This window comes from Eschrichtius robustus, chromosome 16, assembly GCF_028021215.1.
Source record: "Eschrichtius robustus isolate mEscRob2 chromosome 16, mEscRob2.pri, whole genome shotgun sequence".
NCBI classification, from domain to species: domain Eukaryota; kingdom Metazoa; phylum Chordata; class Mammalia; order Artiodactyla; family Eschrichtiidae; genus Eschrichtius; species Eschrichtius robustus.
The window spans coordinates 11,836,992-11,857,971 of record NC_090839.1 but is presented as its reverse complement, the minus strand read 5'-3'; the positions used below and the strand labels follow the sequence as shown (position 1 = coordinate 11,857,971).

At 46.6% G+C, this 20,980-nt stretch overlaps 2 protein-coding genes across 5 annotated transcripts in view; both read left to right on the top strand.

Annotated features, from left to right (window-relative positions):
- Window positions 1-5,986, top strand: part of SLC9A8 (solute carrier family 9 member A8) — a 72,551-nt gene extending 66,565 nt beyond the window's left edge. For 3 of the 4 annotated variants that reach the window (XM_068525170.1, XM_068525171.1, XM_068525172.1), the window contains one exon: window positions 1,032-5,986. In XM_068525170.1, the coding sequence (XP_068381271.1) occupies window positions 1,032-1,139 (108 nt within the window). In that variant the 3' untranslated portion in view covers window positions 1,140-5,986. The remainder of the gene's footprint in view (window positions 1-1,031) is intronic. The other variant, XR_011070537.1, reaches the window with a different exon arrangement.
- A 12,632-nt stretch (window positions 5,987-18,618) lies between these two features.
- On the top strand, window positions 18,619-19,611 carry LOC137750316 (interferon lambda-1-like). Its single transcript, XM_068524712.1, is given in 3 exon segments — window positions 18,619-18,677; window positions 19,024-19,457; window positions 19,460-19,611. Coding segments are annotated over 3 exon segments (645 nt in total).
- Window positions 19,612-20,980: the final 1,369 nt, after the last annotated feature.

Here is a 20,980-nt window from a genome sequence, read left to right as displayed (position 1 = left end):
GGGGCTACTCTTTGTTGCGGTGCGTGGGCTTCTCATCGCGGTGGCTTCTCTTGTTGTGGAGCACGGGCTCTAGGTGTGCGGGCTTCAGTAGTTGTGACACGTGGGCTAAGGAGTTGTGGCTCGCGGGCTCTAGAGCGCAGGCTCAGTAGTTGTGGCGCACGGGCTTAGTTGCTCCGCGGCATGTGGGATCTTCCTGGACCAGGGCTCGAACCGTGTCCCCTGCATTGACAGGTGGGTTCTTAACCACTGCGCCACCAGGGAAGTCTCTGGTGCTAGTTTAATAATAGACTTGTTGACCCAGTTTGGTTTTCCTGGATGATAGACTTGGGACATTGATCGGCTACTGAATCTGAGCTGAGGAATTTCAGGCCTGCCAGGGCCTCGGACAGTGGCCCAAGGCTCAGGGCTCTCGCTCCATCCCTCCAGGCACCACTGGCCTGACAGTGAGTGACACACTCAGGGACCAGCTTGGGCCTGCTTTGCTGAAACCGTCATCCTGCACCGTGCAGGGTGGGGGAGGGGTTCTCCTGGCTGCTGCCCCGCTTTGGTTCTGAGCCCCGTTTTCCCTCCTTCAGCAGTCAGGACCGCTGTCAGCACGTGAGTTCTTACTGTGAGCCAGGCGCTGCACCAGACGTTTTTCATGATTGCTTCGTTTCATTCTCCCAGCAACCCATGCAGTAGATGCAGCGGGTTGTCTCACTTGATAGCCGGGGAGACTGAGGCCCAGAGAGGTGAAGTAACCCCCCGAGGTCACACAGCCAGTACGTGGCAAAGCTGGAAGCAGAGCCCAAGTGTGTCTGATTCCAGAGGCCAGGTTTTTTAACATCATGCCATCCTGCCTCCTACTCCTGTTCCAGGGTGACACCTCCCGTTATCTCCTCCCCCACAAAGAATGATCCCAGCTTGCGGTTAGTCAGTTAACACTTTGAAATTGCTTGTGGCCGTGCACCCTGCCTCCCGTCTCCTCCCTTCCTCAACCCTGACCCTGAGCCAGACCCACTGACAAGGGCTTGCTGTGTCTCCCGCCCCAGGACCTCCACCACGGGCGCATCCAGATGAAAACCCTCACCAACAAGTGGTACGAAGAGGTGCGCCAAGGCCCCTCAGGCTCCGAGGACGACGAGCAGGAGCTGCTGTGACCGAGTGGGACGCCGTGGCTCCCGGGCAACCGGGGCCGCAGCAGTGCCATCCAGCCTCCCCACAGCTCCCAGGACGAACACCCAGCAAGGGCCCCCGAGGCGTGTGCATTTGGCAGTTCTTTAGGGTGGATGGAAGCAGGGTGACGCACAGGCCACTGTCGTCTTAACCCGGGACCTCCCAGGCCTTTGGAGCCAGCCGGCTGCCCTGAAGCACCCTCTCCCCGCTCCTCACTGGGCTGGACCTCTCCCTCAGGGTGGTTTCCCAGCCCGCGGATTGGAGGGACCACCTTTGCAGGTAAATGTTTCCTTCTGCTTCTGTAGCCGGGGAATAGTCATCTGTCACGCCGAGGTGCCTGAGAGGAGAAATCCTGCTGTGGACCCACTGTGCAGGGCGTCCCGGGAGCGTGGTGTGCCGTTGCCGCCATCCCTGGCCACGGCCTTCATTACAGGGGCCCTTCCCTGCTGGACGGGTGTCGGTACCAGCAGGGCGAGGAGCCGGCCGCCGCTTCCCTGTGCGTCATCAAGGCGCCTCCGCCCTCAGCAGCAGCGGTTCTCACCTAAGCGGCAGGCTCAGAAACCTTGAAAACCTCACACTCCCCTTCGTGATGTCGCTTGCACTCCCTGAGAAAGAGAAACTGAGTGACCTTTTTCTCTTTACCTCTGATTGGCACCTCACAGGCTGTCTCCCTGGGCAGCAGGCAGCTACTGCCCTTCTCTGGGAATACTGTGAATGTTTACACTGGAACCGAGCACGAGGGCACAGGCACCTCTCTAGAGCCCCAATGGAAGCCGTATCCCTGGGTTTTTTAGGGGGTGAGCGACCCTATTCTGTGGGGTCAGAGCACCCTCTAGAGGGAAAGTCTACAGGGTTTATGCTGGCCAGCAGCTGCTGTCTTAGAATTCAGTTTAAATTCATGCACTTTTATAAAGTGGTGAGAGCCTAGCAGTCCCTTCCCTGACCTCGATTCCTTACTCAGTGGTCCTTGTTTGTTCAGAGGCCCCTTTTCCTGGGCTCTGCCCACCGTTTACCTGCTGCACCTTCAGTGCTCATCGGCATCTTTTTTTTTTCCCTCTCCCAGTTCTCTACCATCTTGGGTCCCATTTGTCCCCATGCTCCTCCTCTGCCACCCCTCTCCAGGACCCCAGTGGCCTGCAGCCAGATGCATCTGAGTCTCACCTGCAATCCCTGAGCAGCCACTGCTACCTCAGGACTCGCTCACAGAGTGCTTGCGCGTGCGCGCGCACACACACACCACACACACGCACACCCCTGCCCCGGCCACACACGCACACACACCATACACACACACACACACACCCCTGCCCTGGCCACACACGCACACGCGCGTGCGCATACACACACACCCCTGCCCTGGCCACACACCCACACGCGTGCGCGCACACACACACACACACACCTGCCCCAGCCACACGCGCATGCACACACACACACACACCTGCCCCAGCCCCATGGTCCGGGCCCCCGGGCCATCTCAAGGTGAGGAGCTGCCAGTCATGTCCAGAGGACATGGAGTTTCTGACTTCCCCGCATCCACCCCCTTCACCGGCCCTTTAACAAGTCTTTACCTGCTTGCTTGTGCCCATCTACAGGCCTCTGGCAGTTTCCATATGTGGCTCAGGGTCTCAGCTGGAGCCTCGGGACTCAGCACCCTCTGGCGTGGTTTAATTCATCATGCGCATGTCCTTGGTTCTGTTTCGGACACAGTGGGCCAGCGTGGACCTTGGGCTGGCGGCAAATATGTTTCCATCTTCTCAGTCTCAGGCAGCGTGGCTCTGGATGTGAGGAAGGACTGACCTCAGGACCCTCCAGGACCCATGTACCCAGCCCACAAGGCCAGACCCCTGCCCTAACCCCTTCCCTTGCCCCAGAAGTGTAAGCGTAAAGCCAGTCAGGCAGGAGGGCACATGGCTTCCTTTTTATGCATGAACAGTAAATTTGTACTTGATAGAGCTAAAATATGATCATTTCTTTTTGTAATCTCCCACCTTAACCCCATAATTTGAGCCAAATAGGATTACTTTACTTCACCTAATATCCCCACTGGAAGATTAATGCCATGCATAATTCCAGGCTCCATCATTTCCTGTTTCTTTTTAGTGGAAAAGAGAAGAGGTCAAAGGGAGGGGACCTTTGTCCATAAGGGGATGGGGGAGGGGGCAGGGATCAGAGGCCAGATTGTTCTCTCATTCTCCAATTCATAAGTCACTGACTTTTCCCCCTGAAATTCAGAGTCTGATCTCCGAGGTGTAAGTTGCATTGTAAACTCAATTGCTTGCCGGAAAAAAATTTTTTTGGCTGTGAGTTCACAGGTTAAATAATGAAAACAGGATCTTCTCAGTTCAGACTGCCCTTTGTCACCAGGTCCCACCTGTCCTCCCACTTTTAGCTGAGACCTGAGAGTGACACTAAGTAGAGAAGCACGCGGGGGCGGGGCGAGGTCCCCAAGGCTTGGCTGTGTGCAGGTGGCTGGGGGAGTCTTGCCCGGCCTGGAGCAGCGCCAACCTGGGTGTCCCGTGAGCTGCTCCTGCCCTCTGCTGGCCAAGTAGTGGCTTAGCAGCGTGGGAGGGCATTCCCCCGTCGAGGAGGGCGCCCCGTGTGCCTCAGCCATCTGTCTGTTCACCTCTGGTGGACTTTTTTCAGATGTCTTTGCCTGAGAATCAAAAATTGCTGCTGTCTACCTTTAGCATTCCTAATAATTCTATTGTTTGGGGCAATAAATGCCTAGAAGATTAAAAAAATCCAGCATAACTATAACTTCACACACGTTTTCTTTTAGGTCTAGGCCACGGGACAGGAGAAGTATAGCACAGAGAGAAGGTAATACTTTAGGAGGAGGTGAAGGCTGTAAGGTCAGTGCGTGCCTCTGGGGAAGCTGGTTGGCTAGCCAGTGAACTCTGAAGACGTGCCGTCTTGGGGAGCTGGGGTGTTCTGTAGCACTAAGGCCCCACCCCAAGGCTCCCCCAGCAGCCCCTCCGCAGCAGGCCCTACGATTGGGGACTTGGAATATATCACGTGTTCTGCAGCCCTGTGGTTGTAGGACCTCTGGGAGTAACCATGCTCAGAGGCTTGGCGTGTGAGGCCTCCCAGGAGAAGAAGCTGGCTTTTCCTAGGTACCCGGAGACCAAGTTTGGGCTGAGCTGGAACAGAGCCAGGCGGAAGGTGGCTCAGTTCCATCGTCTGGTGCTCACTCAGCCCAGGGGCAGACCCTCTCCCCCAGGCCACACACTGGGAATGCTGGCTGGGCCCCGGCTGACGTGAGGCTGGGGGCCCAGAATGTTGGCAGCCCCTGAGTACCCCAAGTCAGCCTAGGGAGGCCCTGATTTGCCTGCAGATTCCTCTGTGTGCAGTGGAGTGTGGAAAGGCTGGTGAGTGGGGAGCCTTCTCCTTCAAGCCCTTGCCTAAGGTGGCCTTCCGGGGTCTCAGGTCTGCACTCCCACGGGGGTCCACACATGTGGCAAAGTCCCCAGCGGGGAGGCCACAGCCAGAATCCCTCTTCTGCTTCGGTGGGGGGAGTGAGGGTGGGGCCGGGCGGAGACTGTCTTCTCCTCAGCCAGGTCCGGGCCACCAAAGGTGCGGGAAGGTGCAGGCGTGGCTTAGGGGGGCTCTGGCCTTAGAACTGACCCCTGATTCTAGTGGGAGGAGGAATCTCTCTCAACAGCAATGATTGACTGTCAGTTAGGACTTCAAATGCCAAAAAAAGAGGAAAGATCCTTTGCTCCTTCCCCATTCCCTCCAGAATGCAGGCATGTGATTCTCCTGCTGGGTGGTGGGTAGGAAATTATCTGAAACGTTCCCAGTAGAGCAGCCAGAATCATTAAGAAGTTGTTCTACCAGGAACGCAGTCTCCAAAGCCCCAGGCAGGCGATATGTTTTAAATGAAAACACCACGGTCAGAGTGACGGCTTCGGATAAGCAGCCATACTCCCGTCCACTTAGTCTCCTGCCATTTCTCACACAAATGGAGTTGGATGTTCAGGGACTTCACCGTCATCGCCCATGTTACGAAAGAAGACTTTCTAATTTCCCCCACCCCGTTTCACCCTTTCTCACCCCAGCCGACACAGTCCCTAATCCTAGAGGGAAAAAAAATGTGTGGCTTTTCCTACCCAGGAGCTGGTCTTTGCCCAGCTGCTCTGCGTGAGCGTCCTGGCTTCAGGGCAAGAGAGCTGAGTGCTCGGAGCGCAGCCGTGGGCCCCGTAGCCATGGGATCGATGGGGATTGTGCAGTGCGGTGGTCAAGAGAGAAAGGTCACCCGTCAGCGCTATGGGACCCTGTCCAAGGAGCTGGTCAGCCACGCGGAAGAGCCACTTCTCCAGGCCCCAGCGCTGCTCTAAGGAGCCGCGGAGGCCCATGGGCCAGGGAAGGCTCCTCTACTCGCTCGGCTGACTACCGAAGGTTAGGTTCGTGGCTACCAAAGGCTTTAACATTTTCTCCAGTACAGCTCCTGCAAAGCTTGATTTGTTCTCAAGATTAATCAGAATCTTGTATTCTTTTGAGTAATTTTCTTTGTAAAAATGAAGGATTTTTTAAGTACAGCTTTTTGATATAAGGACTATTGGGAAGGTCAGGCTTGTTCTTTTGCCCTCCCCCAAGTAAGATGTGAGAGGCAGTTGTTAGGTCCTGGTTCCTGAGAAATGATTTGCTGCTCTTCTTGGTGGGGCTGCGGGTTGCGGAGGGGAAGGTGGGTCGGAGGTGGAGGGACCTGCAGCTGCTCTGCTGGAGCCTCTACCTCGTCTCACTGGACTCTTTAAAGAATTCAGAAATGGATGGAAAACAGTAATGTCACTGGATTCTTATTTAGAAATAAAAATGAATGCTGCTGAATCAGACCCACTTTCTGTGTTTGTGTTCCGTGGCTTTGCAGAGGCCTGGGTCTCGCCCCCCTAGACTCGGCTCTGTCCACGCCTGCCCGGCTCTTGCGGCCAGAAGCCTGGCAGAACGCAGTGGTTAGTGGGCAGGAGTGCGGGCTTTGGGGCCCAATTCCTGCCCCTGTCCCTGTTGGGCTGGACCCCGCGGGCCCACAAGCCTTGTAGTTGCCCAGCCTTGAGACCAGAGAAAGAGCCTAGACACAGCAACAGAGACGTGAACGGTTTGCTGGATAGAGGGATCTTAACAAACGGTCCTGGAGCGAAACCCCACGGCGTGCAGCAGCCGTCGGACGGGACACCAGGACACGGCAGCAGTCCTCACCACATCGGGAGAAGGAGGCTGCCATTTACAGGGGGGATTGATGTCAGGTGGGCTCGGTTACCAGGAACTAATTGAGCCCTATGATTAAGAGGACTGGATAGTCACGTGAGGGAAGCAGGGGCTGCTCGAGCAGGGGATGTGCAGAGAGCAGGAGACAGCCATCTTGAATGGCCTAAGCACACAGTCCCTCAGTGAGGAGGACGTGAGGCCAAGCAGGAGGGCTCAGCTCGGGCCCAGCCTCCAGCCTCCAGCCACAGCTGCTTCCTCACAGGTGCGAGGGACTTGTCCTCCCTGGGGTTCGCTGGGCTAGCCGCCCTCCTCCCTGCTGGGGTTGCAGACTGGCCCCTGATAGGCCTTTGACTGAAACCAGGCTCTGAACCCACACGGCCGTGCGAGTCAGATGGAAGCTGGTGGCGGTATCTATGGGGAGTCTGGAGGCTCCGTTTGTTTATACTCTCTCATGCTTCCAGAAGGCAGCTGAAGCTACTTACGGTAACAGGTGCAAACAAAACATACACGTGACATAAACGAAACCAGGCAGAAGAACCTGTCCTGACCCCAGGCACGAGCCTCCTGACAGGGAGGCCAGAACCGGAACTCTAGTTCCTCTCCACCCTGCAATGCATCCCCACCCCCTACCCCCACCCCCAGGCCAAAGGAGGAAGGGTGGGGGGAGAATAAATCATATGCTGGACCCTTCCTCTACCTGGACTGCCAACTGCACGCCCAAACGAATGCCTGCTGGTGTCAGGCAGGGAACCCGGTCAGGGAGCAGGGCTGGTAGGAGGCGCACGTGGCCCTCAGCTCCCTTCCCCCTGTGACGGAGACCTGGGTTCAGAGAAGGATTCCTCCACCCTAATGAAACCGTGCAGGTGTGATAACAGGCGGCACTGGAGTGATGGGCCTCTGGCACATATAAAGCAGAATCTTCCCAGGCCACCGATGGCTGCAGGGGAGGCTGGGAAACGAGCAGAGTGTCAGCCTGGACGAAATGGAACCCTGGTAGTAAAGGTGAGCAGAGCCTGAGTGGGACTGGGTATTTTCATTCACATTTCAACCTTCTCAATGTCTAGAAAAAGCACTCAGGGTGAAGGGGAGCAAACCAGGGAAGAAGTATTTTCCTTAAAGGCCAGAAAGCTGCAGGGGAGGGTCACACACAAAGTTGAGGGCCCCATGACCTCCACTTGACCCCCAGGGGAGCTGAGGGGAGATGAAGCCATTTATGGTCATTCCACTCCCCTCGCCTGAGAATGCTGAGGAATGGGCCTCTGACCAAATTCCGGCAGGAGAATGAAGCAACATCTCAGGGAATTTCCAGGACTGTTTCCTCACACTCAAACAGTCACTGAAAGAAGGGAAGCACCCTCTTCCCCACGGTCTGGCCTTTGCCTCCCATTATGTGAGGCTGCAGTGCTCGGACCTGCTGCAGCAATTCGGAGACAAGGGAAGGCCTCACCAACCTGCTGTGCAGAAAGACAGAGGCCCTGAGTTGTTAACAACCCTGTCGGACCAGTGAATTAACCAGTCCTGGAACCGACCTCTCTCCAGAGCTCACTGCGGGAGACAATACGTGTTCTTGCTGCTGATGCTATTTGGGTTGGGTTTTATGTTACAACAAAAACAATCCTAACCGAAAGAACTTCATGAAGTCAGATGAGCAGATTCCAAAACAACATACATAGCATCAGCCTCCAAAAATTAAAGTGATGTGTGTGTATATAGGAAAAAATGTGCAAGGATAGGTACGAAGTTTGAGAGAACTTTGGTCCTCTCTGAGTGGAAGGATAATGGGTAACTTTTAAGATCTCGTCTGAAGGTATTTTCTATTTCTTTCACAAAGAACTTTTATTCAGACCAGAGGGCAGACAGCAGAAGCAAGAAGAACTACACAGTTCTGCAGCCTGTGGAAGGAAAACCACATTCACAGAAAGGCAGACAAAACGAAAAGGCAGAGGACTGTGTACCAGATGAAGGAACAAGAGAAAACCCCAGAAAACAACTAAATGAAGTGGAGATAGGCAACCTTCCAGAAAAAGAATTCAGAATAATGATAGTGAAGATGATCCGGGACCTTGGAAAAAGAATGGAGGTAAAGATCAAGAAGATGCAAGAAATGTTTAACAAAGACCTAGAAGAACTAAAGAACAACAAACAGAGATGAACAATACAATAACTGAAATGAAAAATACACTAGAAGGAATCAACAGCAGAATAACTGAGGCAGAAGAACAGATAAGTGACCTGGAAGACAGAATAGTGGAATTCACTGCCGTGGAACAGAATAAAGAAAAAAGAATGAAAGGAAATGAAGACAGCCTAAGAGACCTCTGGGACAACATTAAATGCAACAACATTTGCATTATAGGGGTCCCAGAAGGAGAAGAGAGAGAAAGGACCCGAGAAAATATTTGAAGAGATTATAGTCAAAAACTTCCCTAACATGGGAAAGGAACTAGCCACCCAAGTCCAGGAAGCGCAGAGAGTCCCAGGCAGGATAAACCCAAGGAGAAACATGCTGAGACACACAGTAATCAAACTGACAAAAATTAAAGACAAAATATTATTGAAAGCAACAAGGGAAAAATGACAAATAACATACAAGGGAACTCCCATAAGGTTAACAGCTGATTTCTCAGCAGAAACTCTACAAGCCAAAAGGGATTGGCACGCTATATTTAAAGTGATGAAAGGGAAGAACCTACAACCAAGATTATTCTACCTAGCAAGGATCTCATTCAGATTCGACAGAGAAATCAAAAGCTTTACAGACAAGCAAAAGCTAAGAGAATTCAGCACCACAAAACCAGCTCTACAACAAATGCTAAAGGAACTTCTGTAAGTGGGAAACGCAAGAGAAGAAAAGGACCTACGAAAACAAACCCATAACAATTAAGAAAATGGTAATAGGAACATACATATCGATAATTACCTTAAACATGAATGGACTAATGCTCCAACCAAAGGACACAGGCTCGCTAAATGGATACAAAAACAAGACCCATATATATGCTGTCTACAAGAGACCCACTTCAGACCTAGGGACACTTACAGACTGAAAGTGAGAGGATGGAAAAAGATATTCCATGCAAATGGAAATCAAAAGAAAGCTGGAGTAGCAATACTCATATCAGATAAAATAGACTTTAAAATAAAGAATGTTACAAGAGACAAGGACACTACATAATGATCAAGGGATCAATCCAAGAAAATATAATAATTATAAATATATATGCACCCAACATAGGAGCACCTCAATACATAAGGCAACTGCTAACAGCTATAAAAGAGGAAATCGACAGTAATACAATAATGGTGGGGGACTTTAACACCTCACTTACACCAATGGACAGATCATCCAGACAGATAATTAATAAGGAAACACAAGCTTTAAATGACACAATAGACCAGATAGATTTAATTGATATTTAGAGGATGTTCCATCCAAAAACAGCAGATTACACTTTCTTCTCAAGTGCACACAGAACATTCTCCAGGATAGATCACATCTTGGGTCACAAATCAAGCCTCAGTAAATTTAAGAAACATTGAAATCATATCAAACATCTTTTCTGACCACAACACTATGAGATTAGAAATCAATCACAGGGGAAAAAAACCATAAAAAACACAAACACATGGAAGCTAAACAATACGTTACTAAATAACCAAGAGATCACTGAAGAAATCAAAGAGGAAATCAAAACATACCTAGAGACAAATTACAACGAAAACATGACAATCTAAAACCTATGGGATGCAGCAAAAGCAGTTCTAAGAGGGAAGTTTATAGCAATACAATCCTACCTCAAGAAACAAGAAAAATCTCAAATAAACAATCTAACCTTACACCTAAAGGAACTAGAGAAAGGAGAACAAACAAAACCCAAAGTTAGTAGAAGGAAAGAAATCATAAAGATCAGAGCAGAAATAAATGAAATAGAAACTAAGAAAACAATAGCAAAGATCAATAAAACTAAAAGCTGGTTCTTTGAGAAGATAAACAAATTGATAAACCTTTAGCCAGACTCATCAAGAAAAAGAGGGAGAGGACTCAAATCAATAAAATTAGAAATGAAAAAGGAGAAGTTACAATGGACACCACAGAAATACAAAGCATCCTAAGAGACTACTACAAGCAACTCTATGCCAATAAAATGGACAACCTGGAAGAAATGGACAAATTCTTAGGAAGGTATAACCTTCCAAGACTGAACCAGGAAGAAACAGAAAATATGAACAGACCAATCACAAGTAATGAAATTGAAACTGTGATTTAAAATCTTCCAACAAACAAAAGTCCAGGACCAGATGGCTTCACAGGTGAATTCTATCAAACATTTACAGAAGAGTTAACACCCATCCTTCTCAAACTCTTCCAAAAAATTGCAGAGGAAGGAACACTCCCAAACTCATTCCACGAGGCCATCACCCTGATACCAAAACCAGACAGAGATACTACAGAAAAAGAAAATTACAGACCAATATCACTGATGAATATAGATGAAAAAATCCTGAACAAAATACTAGCAAACAGAATCCAACAACACATTAAAAGGATCATACACCATGATCAAGTGGGATTTATCCCAGGGATGCAAGGATTCTTCAATATATGCAAATCAATCAATGTGATACACCACATTAACAAACTGAAGAATAAAAACCATATGATCATCTCAATAGATGCAGAAAAAGCTTTTGACAAAATTCAACACCCATTTATGATAAAAACTCTCCAGAAAGTGGGCATAGAGGGGAACTACCTCAACATAATAAAGGCCATATATGACAAACCCACAGCAAACATCATTCTCAATGGTGAAAAACAAACCATTTCCTCTAAGATCAGGAACAAGACAAGGAGGTCCACTCTCGCCACTATTATTCAACTTAGTTTTGAAAGTCCTAGCCACGGCAATCAGAGAAGAAAAAGAAATAAAAGGAATACAAATTGGAAAAGAAGAAGTAAAACTGTCACTGTTTGCAGATGACATGATACTATACATAGAGAGTCCTAAAGATGCCACCAGAAAACTACTAGAGCCAATCAATGAATTTGCTAAAGTTGCAGGATACAAAATTAACACAGAGAAATCTCTTGCATTCCTATACATTAACAACAAAAGACCAGAAAGAGAAATTAAGGGAACAACCCCATTCACCATTGCAACAAAAAGAATAAAATACCTAGGAATAAACCTACCTAAGGAGGTAAAAGACCTGTACTCAGAAAACTATAAGACACTGATGAAAGAAATCAAAGATGACACAAACAGATGGAGAGATACACCACGTTGTTGGATTGGAAGAATCGATATTGTGAAAATGACTATACCACCCAAAGCAATCTACAGATTCAATGCAATCCCTATCAAATTACCAATGGCATTTTTTACAGAACTAGAACAAAAAAATCTTAAAATTTGTATGGAGACACAAAAGACCCCGAATAGCCAAAGCGATCTTAGGGGAAAAAACGGAGCTGGAAGAATCAGACTCCCTGACTTCAGACTATACTACGAAGCTACAGTAATCAAGACAACATGGTACTGGCACAAAAACAGAAATATAGATCAATGGAACAGGATAGAAAGCCCAGAGATAAACCCACGCACCTATGGTCAACTAATCTTTGACAAAGGAGGCAAGGATATACAATGGAGAAAAGACAAATCTCTTCAGTAAGTGGTGCTGGAAAACTGGACAGCTACATGTAAGAGAATGAAATTAGAACACTCCCTAACACCACACACAAAAATAAACTCAAAATGGATTAAAGACCTAAATGTAAGACCGGACACTATAAAACTCTTAGAGGAAAACATAGGAAGAACACTCTTTGACATAAATCACAGCAAGATCTTTTTTGATCCACCTCCTAGAGTAATGGAAATAAAAACAAAAATAAACAAATGGGACCTAATGAAACTTAAAAGCTTTTGCACAGCAAAGGAAACTACAAACAAGACAAAAAGGCAACTCTCAGAATGGGAGAAAATATTTGCAAATGAATCAATGGCAAAGGATTAATCTCCAAAATATATAAACAGCTCATGCAGCTCAATATTAGAAAAACAAACAACCCAATCAAAAAATGGGCAGAAGAACTAAATAGACATCTCTCCAAAGAAGACATACAGATGGCCAGGAAGCACATGAAAAGCTGCTCAATGTCACTAATTATTAGAGAAATGCAAATCAAAACTGCAATGAGGTATCACCTCACACCTGTTATAATGGGCATCATCAGAAAATCTACAAACAACAGATGCTGGAGAGGGTGTGGAGAAAAGGGAACCCTCTTGCACTGTTGGTGGGAATGTAAATTGATACAGCCACTATGGAGAACAGTATGGAGGTTCCTTAAAAAACTAAAAATAGAATTACCATATGACCCAGCAATCCCACTACCGGGCATATACCGAGAGAAAGCCATAATTCACAAAGACACATGCACCGTAATGTTCACTGCAGCACTATTTACAATAGCCAGGTCATGGAAGCAACCTAAATGCCCATCGACAGATGAATGGATAAAGAAGATGTGGTACATATATACAATGGAATATTAGCCATAAAAAGGAACGAAACTGGGTCGTTTGTAGAGACGTGGATGGATCTAGAGACTGTCATATAGAGTGAAGTAAGTCAGAAAGAGAAAAACAAACATCGTATATTAACACAGATATGTGGAATCCAGAAAAATGGTACAGATGAACCGGTTTGCAAGGCAGAAATAGAGACACAGATGTAGAAAACAAACGTATGGACACCAAGGGGGTAAAGTGGCAGGGGGTTGGTAGTGGTGGAATGAATTGGGAGATTGGGATTGACATATATACACTAATATGTGTAAAATGGATAACTAATAAGAACCTGCTGTATAAAAAGTAAATAAAATTCAAAAAAAAAAAGAACTTTCATTCAATAATAAGGAACATACAGCGTGCAATCTTCACTTTTCAAAATGTGATTATAAATGAAACCAGAACTAGAGGAGCAATGCATTAAATGGAGAGATCTGATGTGATTTCAAGAGGGCTAGGGATGCTACAAATGAACTTATTTACAAAACAGACTCACAGGGCTTCCCTGGTGGCGCAGTGGTTGAGAATCTGCCTGCCAATGCAGGGGACGCGGGTTCGGGCCCTGGTCTGGGAAGATCCCACATGCCGTGGAGCGACTAGGCCCGTGAGCCACAACTACTGAGCCTGCGCGTCTGGAGCCTGTGCTCCGCAACAAGAGAGGCCGCGATAGTGAGAGGCCCGCACACCGCGATGAAGAGTGGCCCCCGCTTGCCGCAACTAGAGAAAGCCCTCGCACAGAAACGAAGACCCAACAAAGCCAAAAATAAGTAATAAATAAATAAAGGAGTTCCTTAAAAAAATAAATAAAATTAAAAAAAAAAAAAAAAACAGACTCACAGACATAGAAAACAAACTTATGGTTACCAAAAAGGGGAAAGGGGGTGATAAATTAGGAGTTTGGGAGTAAAATATACACGCTACTATATATAAAATAGATAACCAACAAAATCCTACTGTATAAGCACACAGAACTATACTCAATATCTTCAGTATACCTATAATGGAAAAGAATCTAAAATATATATATATGCACAACTGAATCACTTTGCTGGACACCTCAAACTAACACAACATTGTAAATCAACTATATTTCAATAAAATTTTTAAGAATTTAAAAATAAATTTTAAAAAGATTTTTAAAAAGTGAAAAAAAAAAAAAAGAGCGCTAAGGAAATAGGAAGTCTCATCATGCTCTGGTGAGGGTCTAAATTGATAGAATCACTTTGAAGAGCACCTGGCAGTGCCTAGTAAAGTTAAAGACGCCTGGGACCCTTCAATCCAGCGAGTCCTCTCCTCGGTTTAAGCCCTAGAGAGCGAGGAGAGGCAAACTACTGCCTGAGGCCCAAGCCCAGCCTGTCTCCTGTTCTGTACCACCAGCGAGCTGAGCCTGGGATTTTAACGTGTTCAAATGGTTGAAAAAAAATTCAAAAGAACAGTACTTCATGGCGTGAAAATTATATGAAATTCAAAGTTTAATGTCCATAAAGTTTTGAATGTTTTAATAAAAAATCCGTGGAAGTTTGTTTTCTCTCTTTGTTCTATATTATCTATATAATAATATATAAATAAATATATATATAGTATATATATATACATTTTTTTTTTTTTGCCTCTTGTCTCCCAAAGCCAAAAATATTCACTATCACCATTTACAGAAAAAGTTTGCCCACGCTGCCCTACTGAAACTCTTACATAGTCATGCATACTCAGGAGACACCTACAAGAATATTTGTAATAGCAAATTATTGGAAACGAGCTGTTTCCCACTAGGAGAATGGATAAACAGCGGCGCGGTCATGTAAGGAACAGTATACAGCAGCAAGAATGGATGGATGGATGAATGAATGAAACTAGAATAACATATCAACATGGATAAATCTCAAAATATTGAAAGGAGGGGAGAAAGAAAGCTGCAGATGAATAAGTACATATAAAACCAGGCAAAATGATGTTGTGAAACAGTAGTGCTTAGGGATGCAGCCAAGTGTAGCGGAGTGTGAAGAAAGGCTGGAAAAGTTAACCCCAGGATCCAGGGCTCCTCTGGGGTAGGGGAAGGAAGGTGAGGAACTGCATTTGAACCACATGACACCTACCCTGGCTTCACTTGTATCCCTGATGTTTCATTTCCTAACAGAGCCATGGGCAACCAGGAGTTAATCATATGTGCAAACTTGCAAAGGCTCCTCATGCTCTCTGAGCCTTAGTCCTTCTCCCCGCTCTGTGGTGAGTAACTGAGATGCTCTCCAAGGGTTGTCCCAGGTGACTCCCTCCTTTCAGGATCAGGTGTAGCTATGGCGACAAAATCAAAACTAGTAGTGGCTTCCCTGGACCCCTTGAGAACCAGGATCCTCAGCATGGGAATAAAAGAGGAATGAGGTTGAGCAAAAATCCTGTGGTCCTGAATTTTTATTTAAGTATAAGTATGAACTTACAACATGGTTTGTATTTTTAGAGATATAAACCTATTGCTAGCTCTGCTCACTGAAAAGACCTGGAAACAATGACCAACCCAGTGGCAGTGAGCACCCTTAGCTCTCAGACTTTGGTATCCAAATGTCATTTCACAGCAAAAGGACCCAGGGCTCTTTGGAGAAACGTCTGAGTCCAGGAGTTGGGCAGGAGATGTACAAAGATGAACATGGAACCCCTTGTCATACCAAACAGAGAGGAAGCAATCAGAGGTTTCAGGGTCAGGTCAGGACTCAGGAGCCAGCTTGAAGAGGTTCTGACTGAATAAAGACGGGAATTTGAGCATCAATGACAGTAATAATGTAATGGATTGAAATACTTAAAATATACTGAAATCAATAAGTTCATAATAATATGCTTGTAAAAAATCAGTCACTGCTGGGGAATTCTAAGGCACCAATTCATTATTCTAAGTAAAAATAAAGGCAAAGAGGGCTTCCCTGGTGGCACAGTGGTTAAGAATGCACCTGCCAACTCAGGGGACATGGGTTCGAGCCCTGGTCCGGGAAGATCCAACATGCCGCAAAGCAAATAAGCCCGTGCGCCGCAACTACTGAGCCTGCGCTCTAGAGCCCGCGAGCCACAACTACTGAGCCCGTGTGCCTAGAGCCCATGCTCCACAACGAGAAGCCACCACAATGAGAAGCCCATGCACCACAACAAAGAGTAGACCCCGCTCCCCGCAACTAGAGAAAGCCCGCACGCAGCAACGAAGACCCAATGCAGCCAAAAATAAATAAATAAATAAAATAAATTTAAAAAATAAAGGCAGGGCTTCCCTGGTGGTGCAGTGGTTGAGAATCCGCCTGCCAATGCAGGAGACACGGGTTCGATCCCTGGTCTGGGAAGATCCCACACGCCGCAGAGCAACTAAGCCCGTGCACCACAACTACTGAGCCTGTGCTCTACAGCCCGTGAGCCACAACTAGTGAGCCCACGTGCCGCAACTACTGAAGCCCATGTGCCTAGAGCCCATGCTCTGCAATGAGAAGCCACCGCAATGAGAAGCCCACGCACTCCAACGAAGAGTAGCCCACGCTCGCCGCAACTAGAGAAAGCCCGTGCGCAGCAGCGAAGACCCAACGCAGCCATAAATAAATAAATAAAATAAATAAATAAATAAATAAATAAATAAATAAATAAATAAATAAATAAATAAATGCATGCATGCATGCATGCAAAGAAGTAAGCATCTATCCCCCCCACCTTTTTTTTGGCCGTGCGGCATGCGGGATCTTAGTTCCCCGATCAGGGATCGGACCTGTGCCCCCTGCAGTGGAAGCACGGAGTCTTAACCACTGGACCACCAGGGAAGTCCCTATCCTGCTTTTCTTAAACTATATCACTGGTAGTCAAATAGTAGATAAGGGAAGTTTCTTTGTCTTTAACTTTTTTTTTAATTCATAGATTTATAGGAAGTTGCAAAAATAGTACAGAAAGGTCCCATGTACCCATGTTTCTCCCAGGGGTAACATTTTGCACAACTATAAAGCAGTATCACAACCAGGAAACTGACATTGGTACAATCCATAGACCTTGTTCAGATTACACCAGTTTTACATGCTGTCCTCTGTGTGTGTGTGTATGTCTGTGTGTTTAGTTCCATGCAGTTTTGTCCCAGGTATAGAGTCACACCACCACAGAAAAGTTTCTTTTTATAGAAGTATTCCAGTTGCCAAACAAGGAAGACTAGAATTGGAATATCTCCATTTTGCATGCTCTGATGAAATAATGGTTCTAAGTACTGAGTAACAGCCTTAACGGCTATTAATATCCCAAAGGGAGAGAACTCGACATCATGTGCCTCCTGATGAAAGAAGATAACATCTATGAAGTATTCTTACAACAACAAAAAAAATCATACCCACATCTGAGCAAGCCTCAAAAGTCAACTACCATGTGATATAGCACAATAGGATGAAGAACAAAGACTACAAGATCATCTCAATTAATGCATGAAAAGCATTTGACAAAATTCAACATACTTTCATGATAAAAACACTCAACAAACTAGGAATAGAAGGAAACTATCTCAACATAATAAAAGCCACATATGAAAACACATACACCACAGCTAACTTCATACTCAGTGATGAAAGACTGAGTTTTTCCTTTAGAAGAGGCCACAATGCCCACTCTTGCCTCTTCTATTAAACATAGTACTAGTAGTCTTAACCAGAGCAATTAAACAAAAATAAATAAATAAATAAATAGCATCCAAACTGGAAAGAAGTGAAATCATATCTGTTCTCAGATGACATGATCTTATGTAGAAAACCCTAAAGATTACACAAATACACACACCTGTTAGAACTAAGAAATGAATTCAGCCAAGTTGCAGGATACAAAATCAACACACAAAAATCAGTTGCATTTCTATACACGAATAATGAACAATCTGAAGAGAAAATTACAAAAACAATTCCACTTACAATAGCATCAAAAAGAATAAAATATTTAGGAGTAAACTTAACCAAGGAGGTGAAGGACTTGTACACCAAAAACTACAAAACACTGCTGAAAGAAGTTAAAGAGACAAATTAATGGAAAGACATCCTGTACTCATGAGTTAGAAGACTGAATAGCATTAAAATGTCCACACTACCCAAAGCAGTCTACTGATTCAATGTAATCCCTATCAAAATCCCAATGGCATATTTGCACAGATGGGAAAAAAATCCTAAAATTTATATGGGATCTCAAGGGACCCTGAATAGCCAGAACAATCTTGAAAAAGAAGAACAACGTTGGAGGCCTCACACTTCCTGATTTCAAAACACATTACATACAAAGCTACAGTAATCAAAATAGTGTGGTACTGGCATAAAGATAGACATATGGTCCAATGGAACAGAACAGAGAGGCCAGAAATAAACCCTCACGTATGTAGTCAAAAGATCTTCAACAAGGATGCCAAGACCACTCAATGGGGAAAGGACAGTCTCCTCAAATGGTACTGGGAAAACTGGATATCCAAATGCAAAAGAACGAAGTTAGACCCCTACCTTACATCATACACAAAACTGAAAACAGATTAAAGGTTCAAATGTAAGACCTAAAACTAAAAAACTCCTAGAAGAAAACAGAGATAAGTTTCATGACATTGGATTTGGCAACAATTTCTTGGATATAACACCAAAAGCATAGGTAACAAAAGCAAAAGTAGAAAAGGGGACCACAGCAAACTTTAAAACTTCTGCACATTCAAGGGATGCCCCTTCTCTGCCGCTCAGGCAGCCTCACCCACACCCGCCAGGTCCCTACCCCACTGTGAGAGTCCTCGAGCCAGTTTCCCATCCCTCCACCTGCCTCAGCCTCATTCGGAGGCTCCCCAAAGTCAGCGAGCTAAGGGCTGCCCCCAGGAGTCCTAACCTGGAGATTCTCCACGCACAGGGACTTCTCAGAAGCAAAGTTCTCTCCTGTGACTGAATTTCAGTATCTCTTTCCTTCCTGGCACAAGTCCGGGCTCACCTGGTTCGGCGACTGGCCCCCCGACTCGTGCCTTTGCCATCAAAGTGGAGATTCCTATTTCCATTTGCCTTTTCACGTTATACACATCGGCTGGGATTGCCCAGTGAACCTGGCTAAAAGCAGAGCCATGGGGCCAAACAAGCAGTTGGGATTTAGCCGTGGCTGCAGCTTGGGTCCTGGTGTTGGTGACTGTGATGCTGGAATTGGCCAGAGCAGGCCCTGTCCCCACGTCCAAGCCCACCACAACTGGGAAGGGCTGCCACATGGGCCGGTTCCAATCTCTGTCACCACGGGAGCTGGAGGGCTTCAAGAAAGCCAAGGATGCCTTAGAAGAGTCGCTCTCGCTGAAGAACTGGAGCTGCAGCTCTCACCACTTCCCCAGGACCCAGGACCTGAGGCAGCCGCAGGTGTGGGAGCGCCCTGTGGCCTTGGAGGCGGAGTTAGACCTGACACTGAAGGTCCTGGGTGCTGTGGCAGACTCGTCCTCGGGGGTCATCCTGGACCAGCCGCTGCACACGCTGCGCCACATCCACTCCAAGCTTCAGGCTTGCATCCCGGCTCGGCCCTCAGCAGAATCCCAGCCCCAGGCCGCCTCCACCACTGGCTGTGCCAGCTCCAGGAGGCCACACAGGAGGAATCCCAAGGCTGTCTCGAGGCCTCTGTCACATTCAACCTCTTCCGCCTCCTCATAAGGGACCTGAGAATTGTTGCCAGTGGAGACCTGCATACCTGAAAACCTGGACCCAGCCCCACCCCGTCTGGGACCCAGACCTTACTTATGCACTAAGCCCCAACCCTGCCTTAAGTTATTTCCTGTCACCCTTTATTTATGGAGCTGCAGAAGAAATGTTTATTTTTCTACTTTTGTACAACATATTCAAACAAACAGTAAGAAACTGGAAAAAAAAGAAGAGCCAGCTGCCAATTTTCAGGAGGCTGAGAGAACAGAGGAACTTGATAAACAACAGCAGGGGCTGCAATCAGCAAAATTTAGACTCGGGCAAACTAAAGGACAAACAATCCGATTTCTTCAACAAATACATTTCAAGGGAAAAAAAGAGAAAGAGAAAAGTGTCCTTTTCTATAGGGACAGCCTTTAGGATAAATGTGATTTAAAGATCTATCCATTGCAACAACGTGAGACCTTATTTGGGCCCCAATGCAAACACACAGTTTTAAAAGTATGCACTTATAAGACAACTGGACCTGCGAACAGTGACTGGATATTTGTTACAATTAAGAAACTGTTATAAAAATTTAGATGTGATCATGGTATTGTTTTAAAAGTCCTTGTCTTTTAGATACAGGTACTGAAGTGTTCACAAATGAAACAGATGTCTGGAATTTGCTTCTAAGGAACTTAGGAGTGGGGGAAGTGGATGGACAGGTACAGAAAAAAGTCAGATTGGCCAGAAGTTGTTAACCGTTGAACTGTTGAAGTCCTGCGTTCGATGTACATGAGGCATCATTAGTCTCACTTCTTTTGTAAATAAAAAGTTTTCTAAAATGAGCAAATGGAAAAAATGTGGTTTAAGCAAGATAGAAGTTTACTTCTCGCATATAAAACTCTGAAGGTAGGTTGGGCAGGCCAGGTATGATGGTGGCTTCCTAAGCATCAGGGACCCAGCCTCTTCCAGCTACTAACTGCACCCCCCTTCACTTGGCCTCTGCTTCAGTGTCTCACATGGCTGCTCCATTCCAGCCAGCGCAGCCAGGGTGGGAAGAACAAGTTTCTTTCTTTGAAGGGCATGTCTTAGAAGCCACACACAGCATCTTTCCATCCTAGGGACCAGACATAACCGTATGACCATGCCCAGCTGCAGGAGAGGCTGGGAAAGGCGGTCTTTATTCTGGATGGCTAGATGTCTAAAACTCAAGGCTTCTATTACCAAGGGAGAAAGGGTGAGCAGAGATTGGGGTTCAATTGGCAATGTCGTGTGGTGTACAGAGCTGGCAGCAAGGCTAATGTTAATGTTGTACAGCTGGTGGGCCTGAGGATGTTTAAATATGCTTGTCATTTACATATACAAATTAAGCAATCTGCTCAGAGTCTCTGCTCCGCTTTAGATACAGCAGTGAGTGTCTGGCTTCCTTTGCTCTCC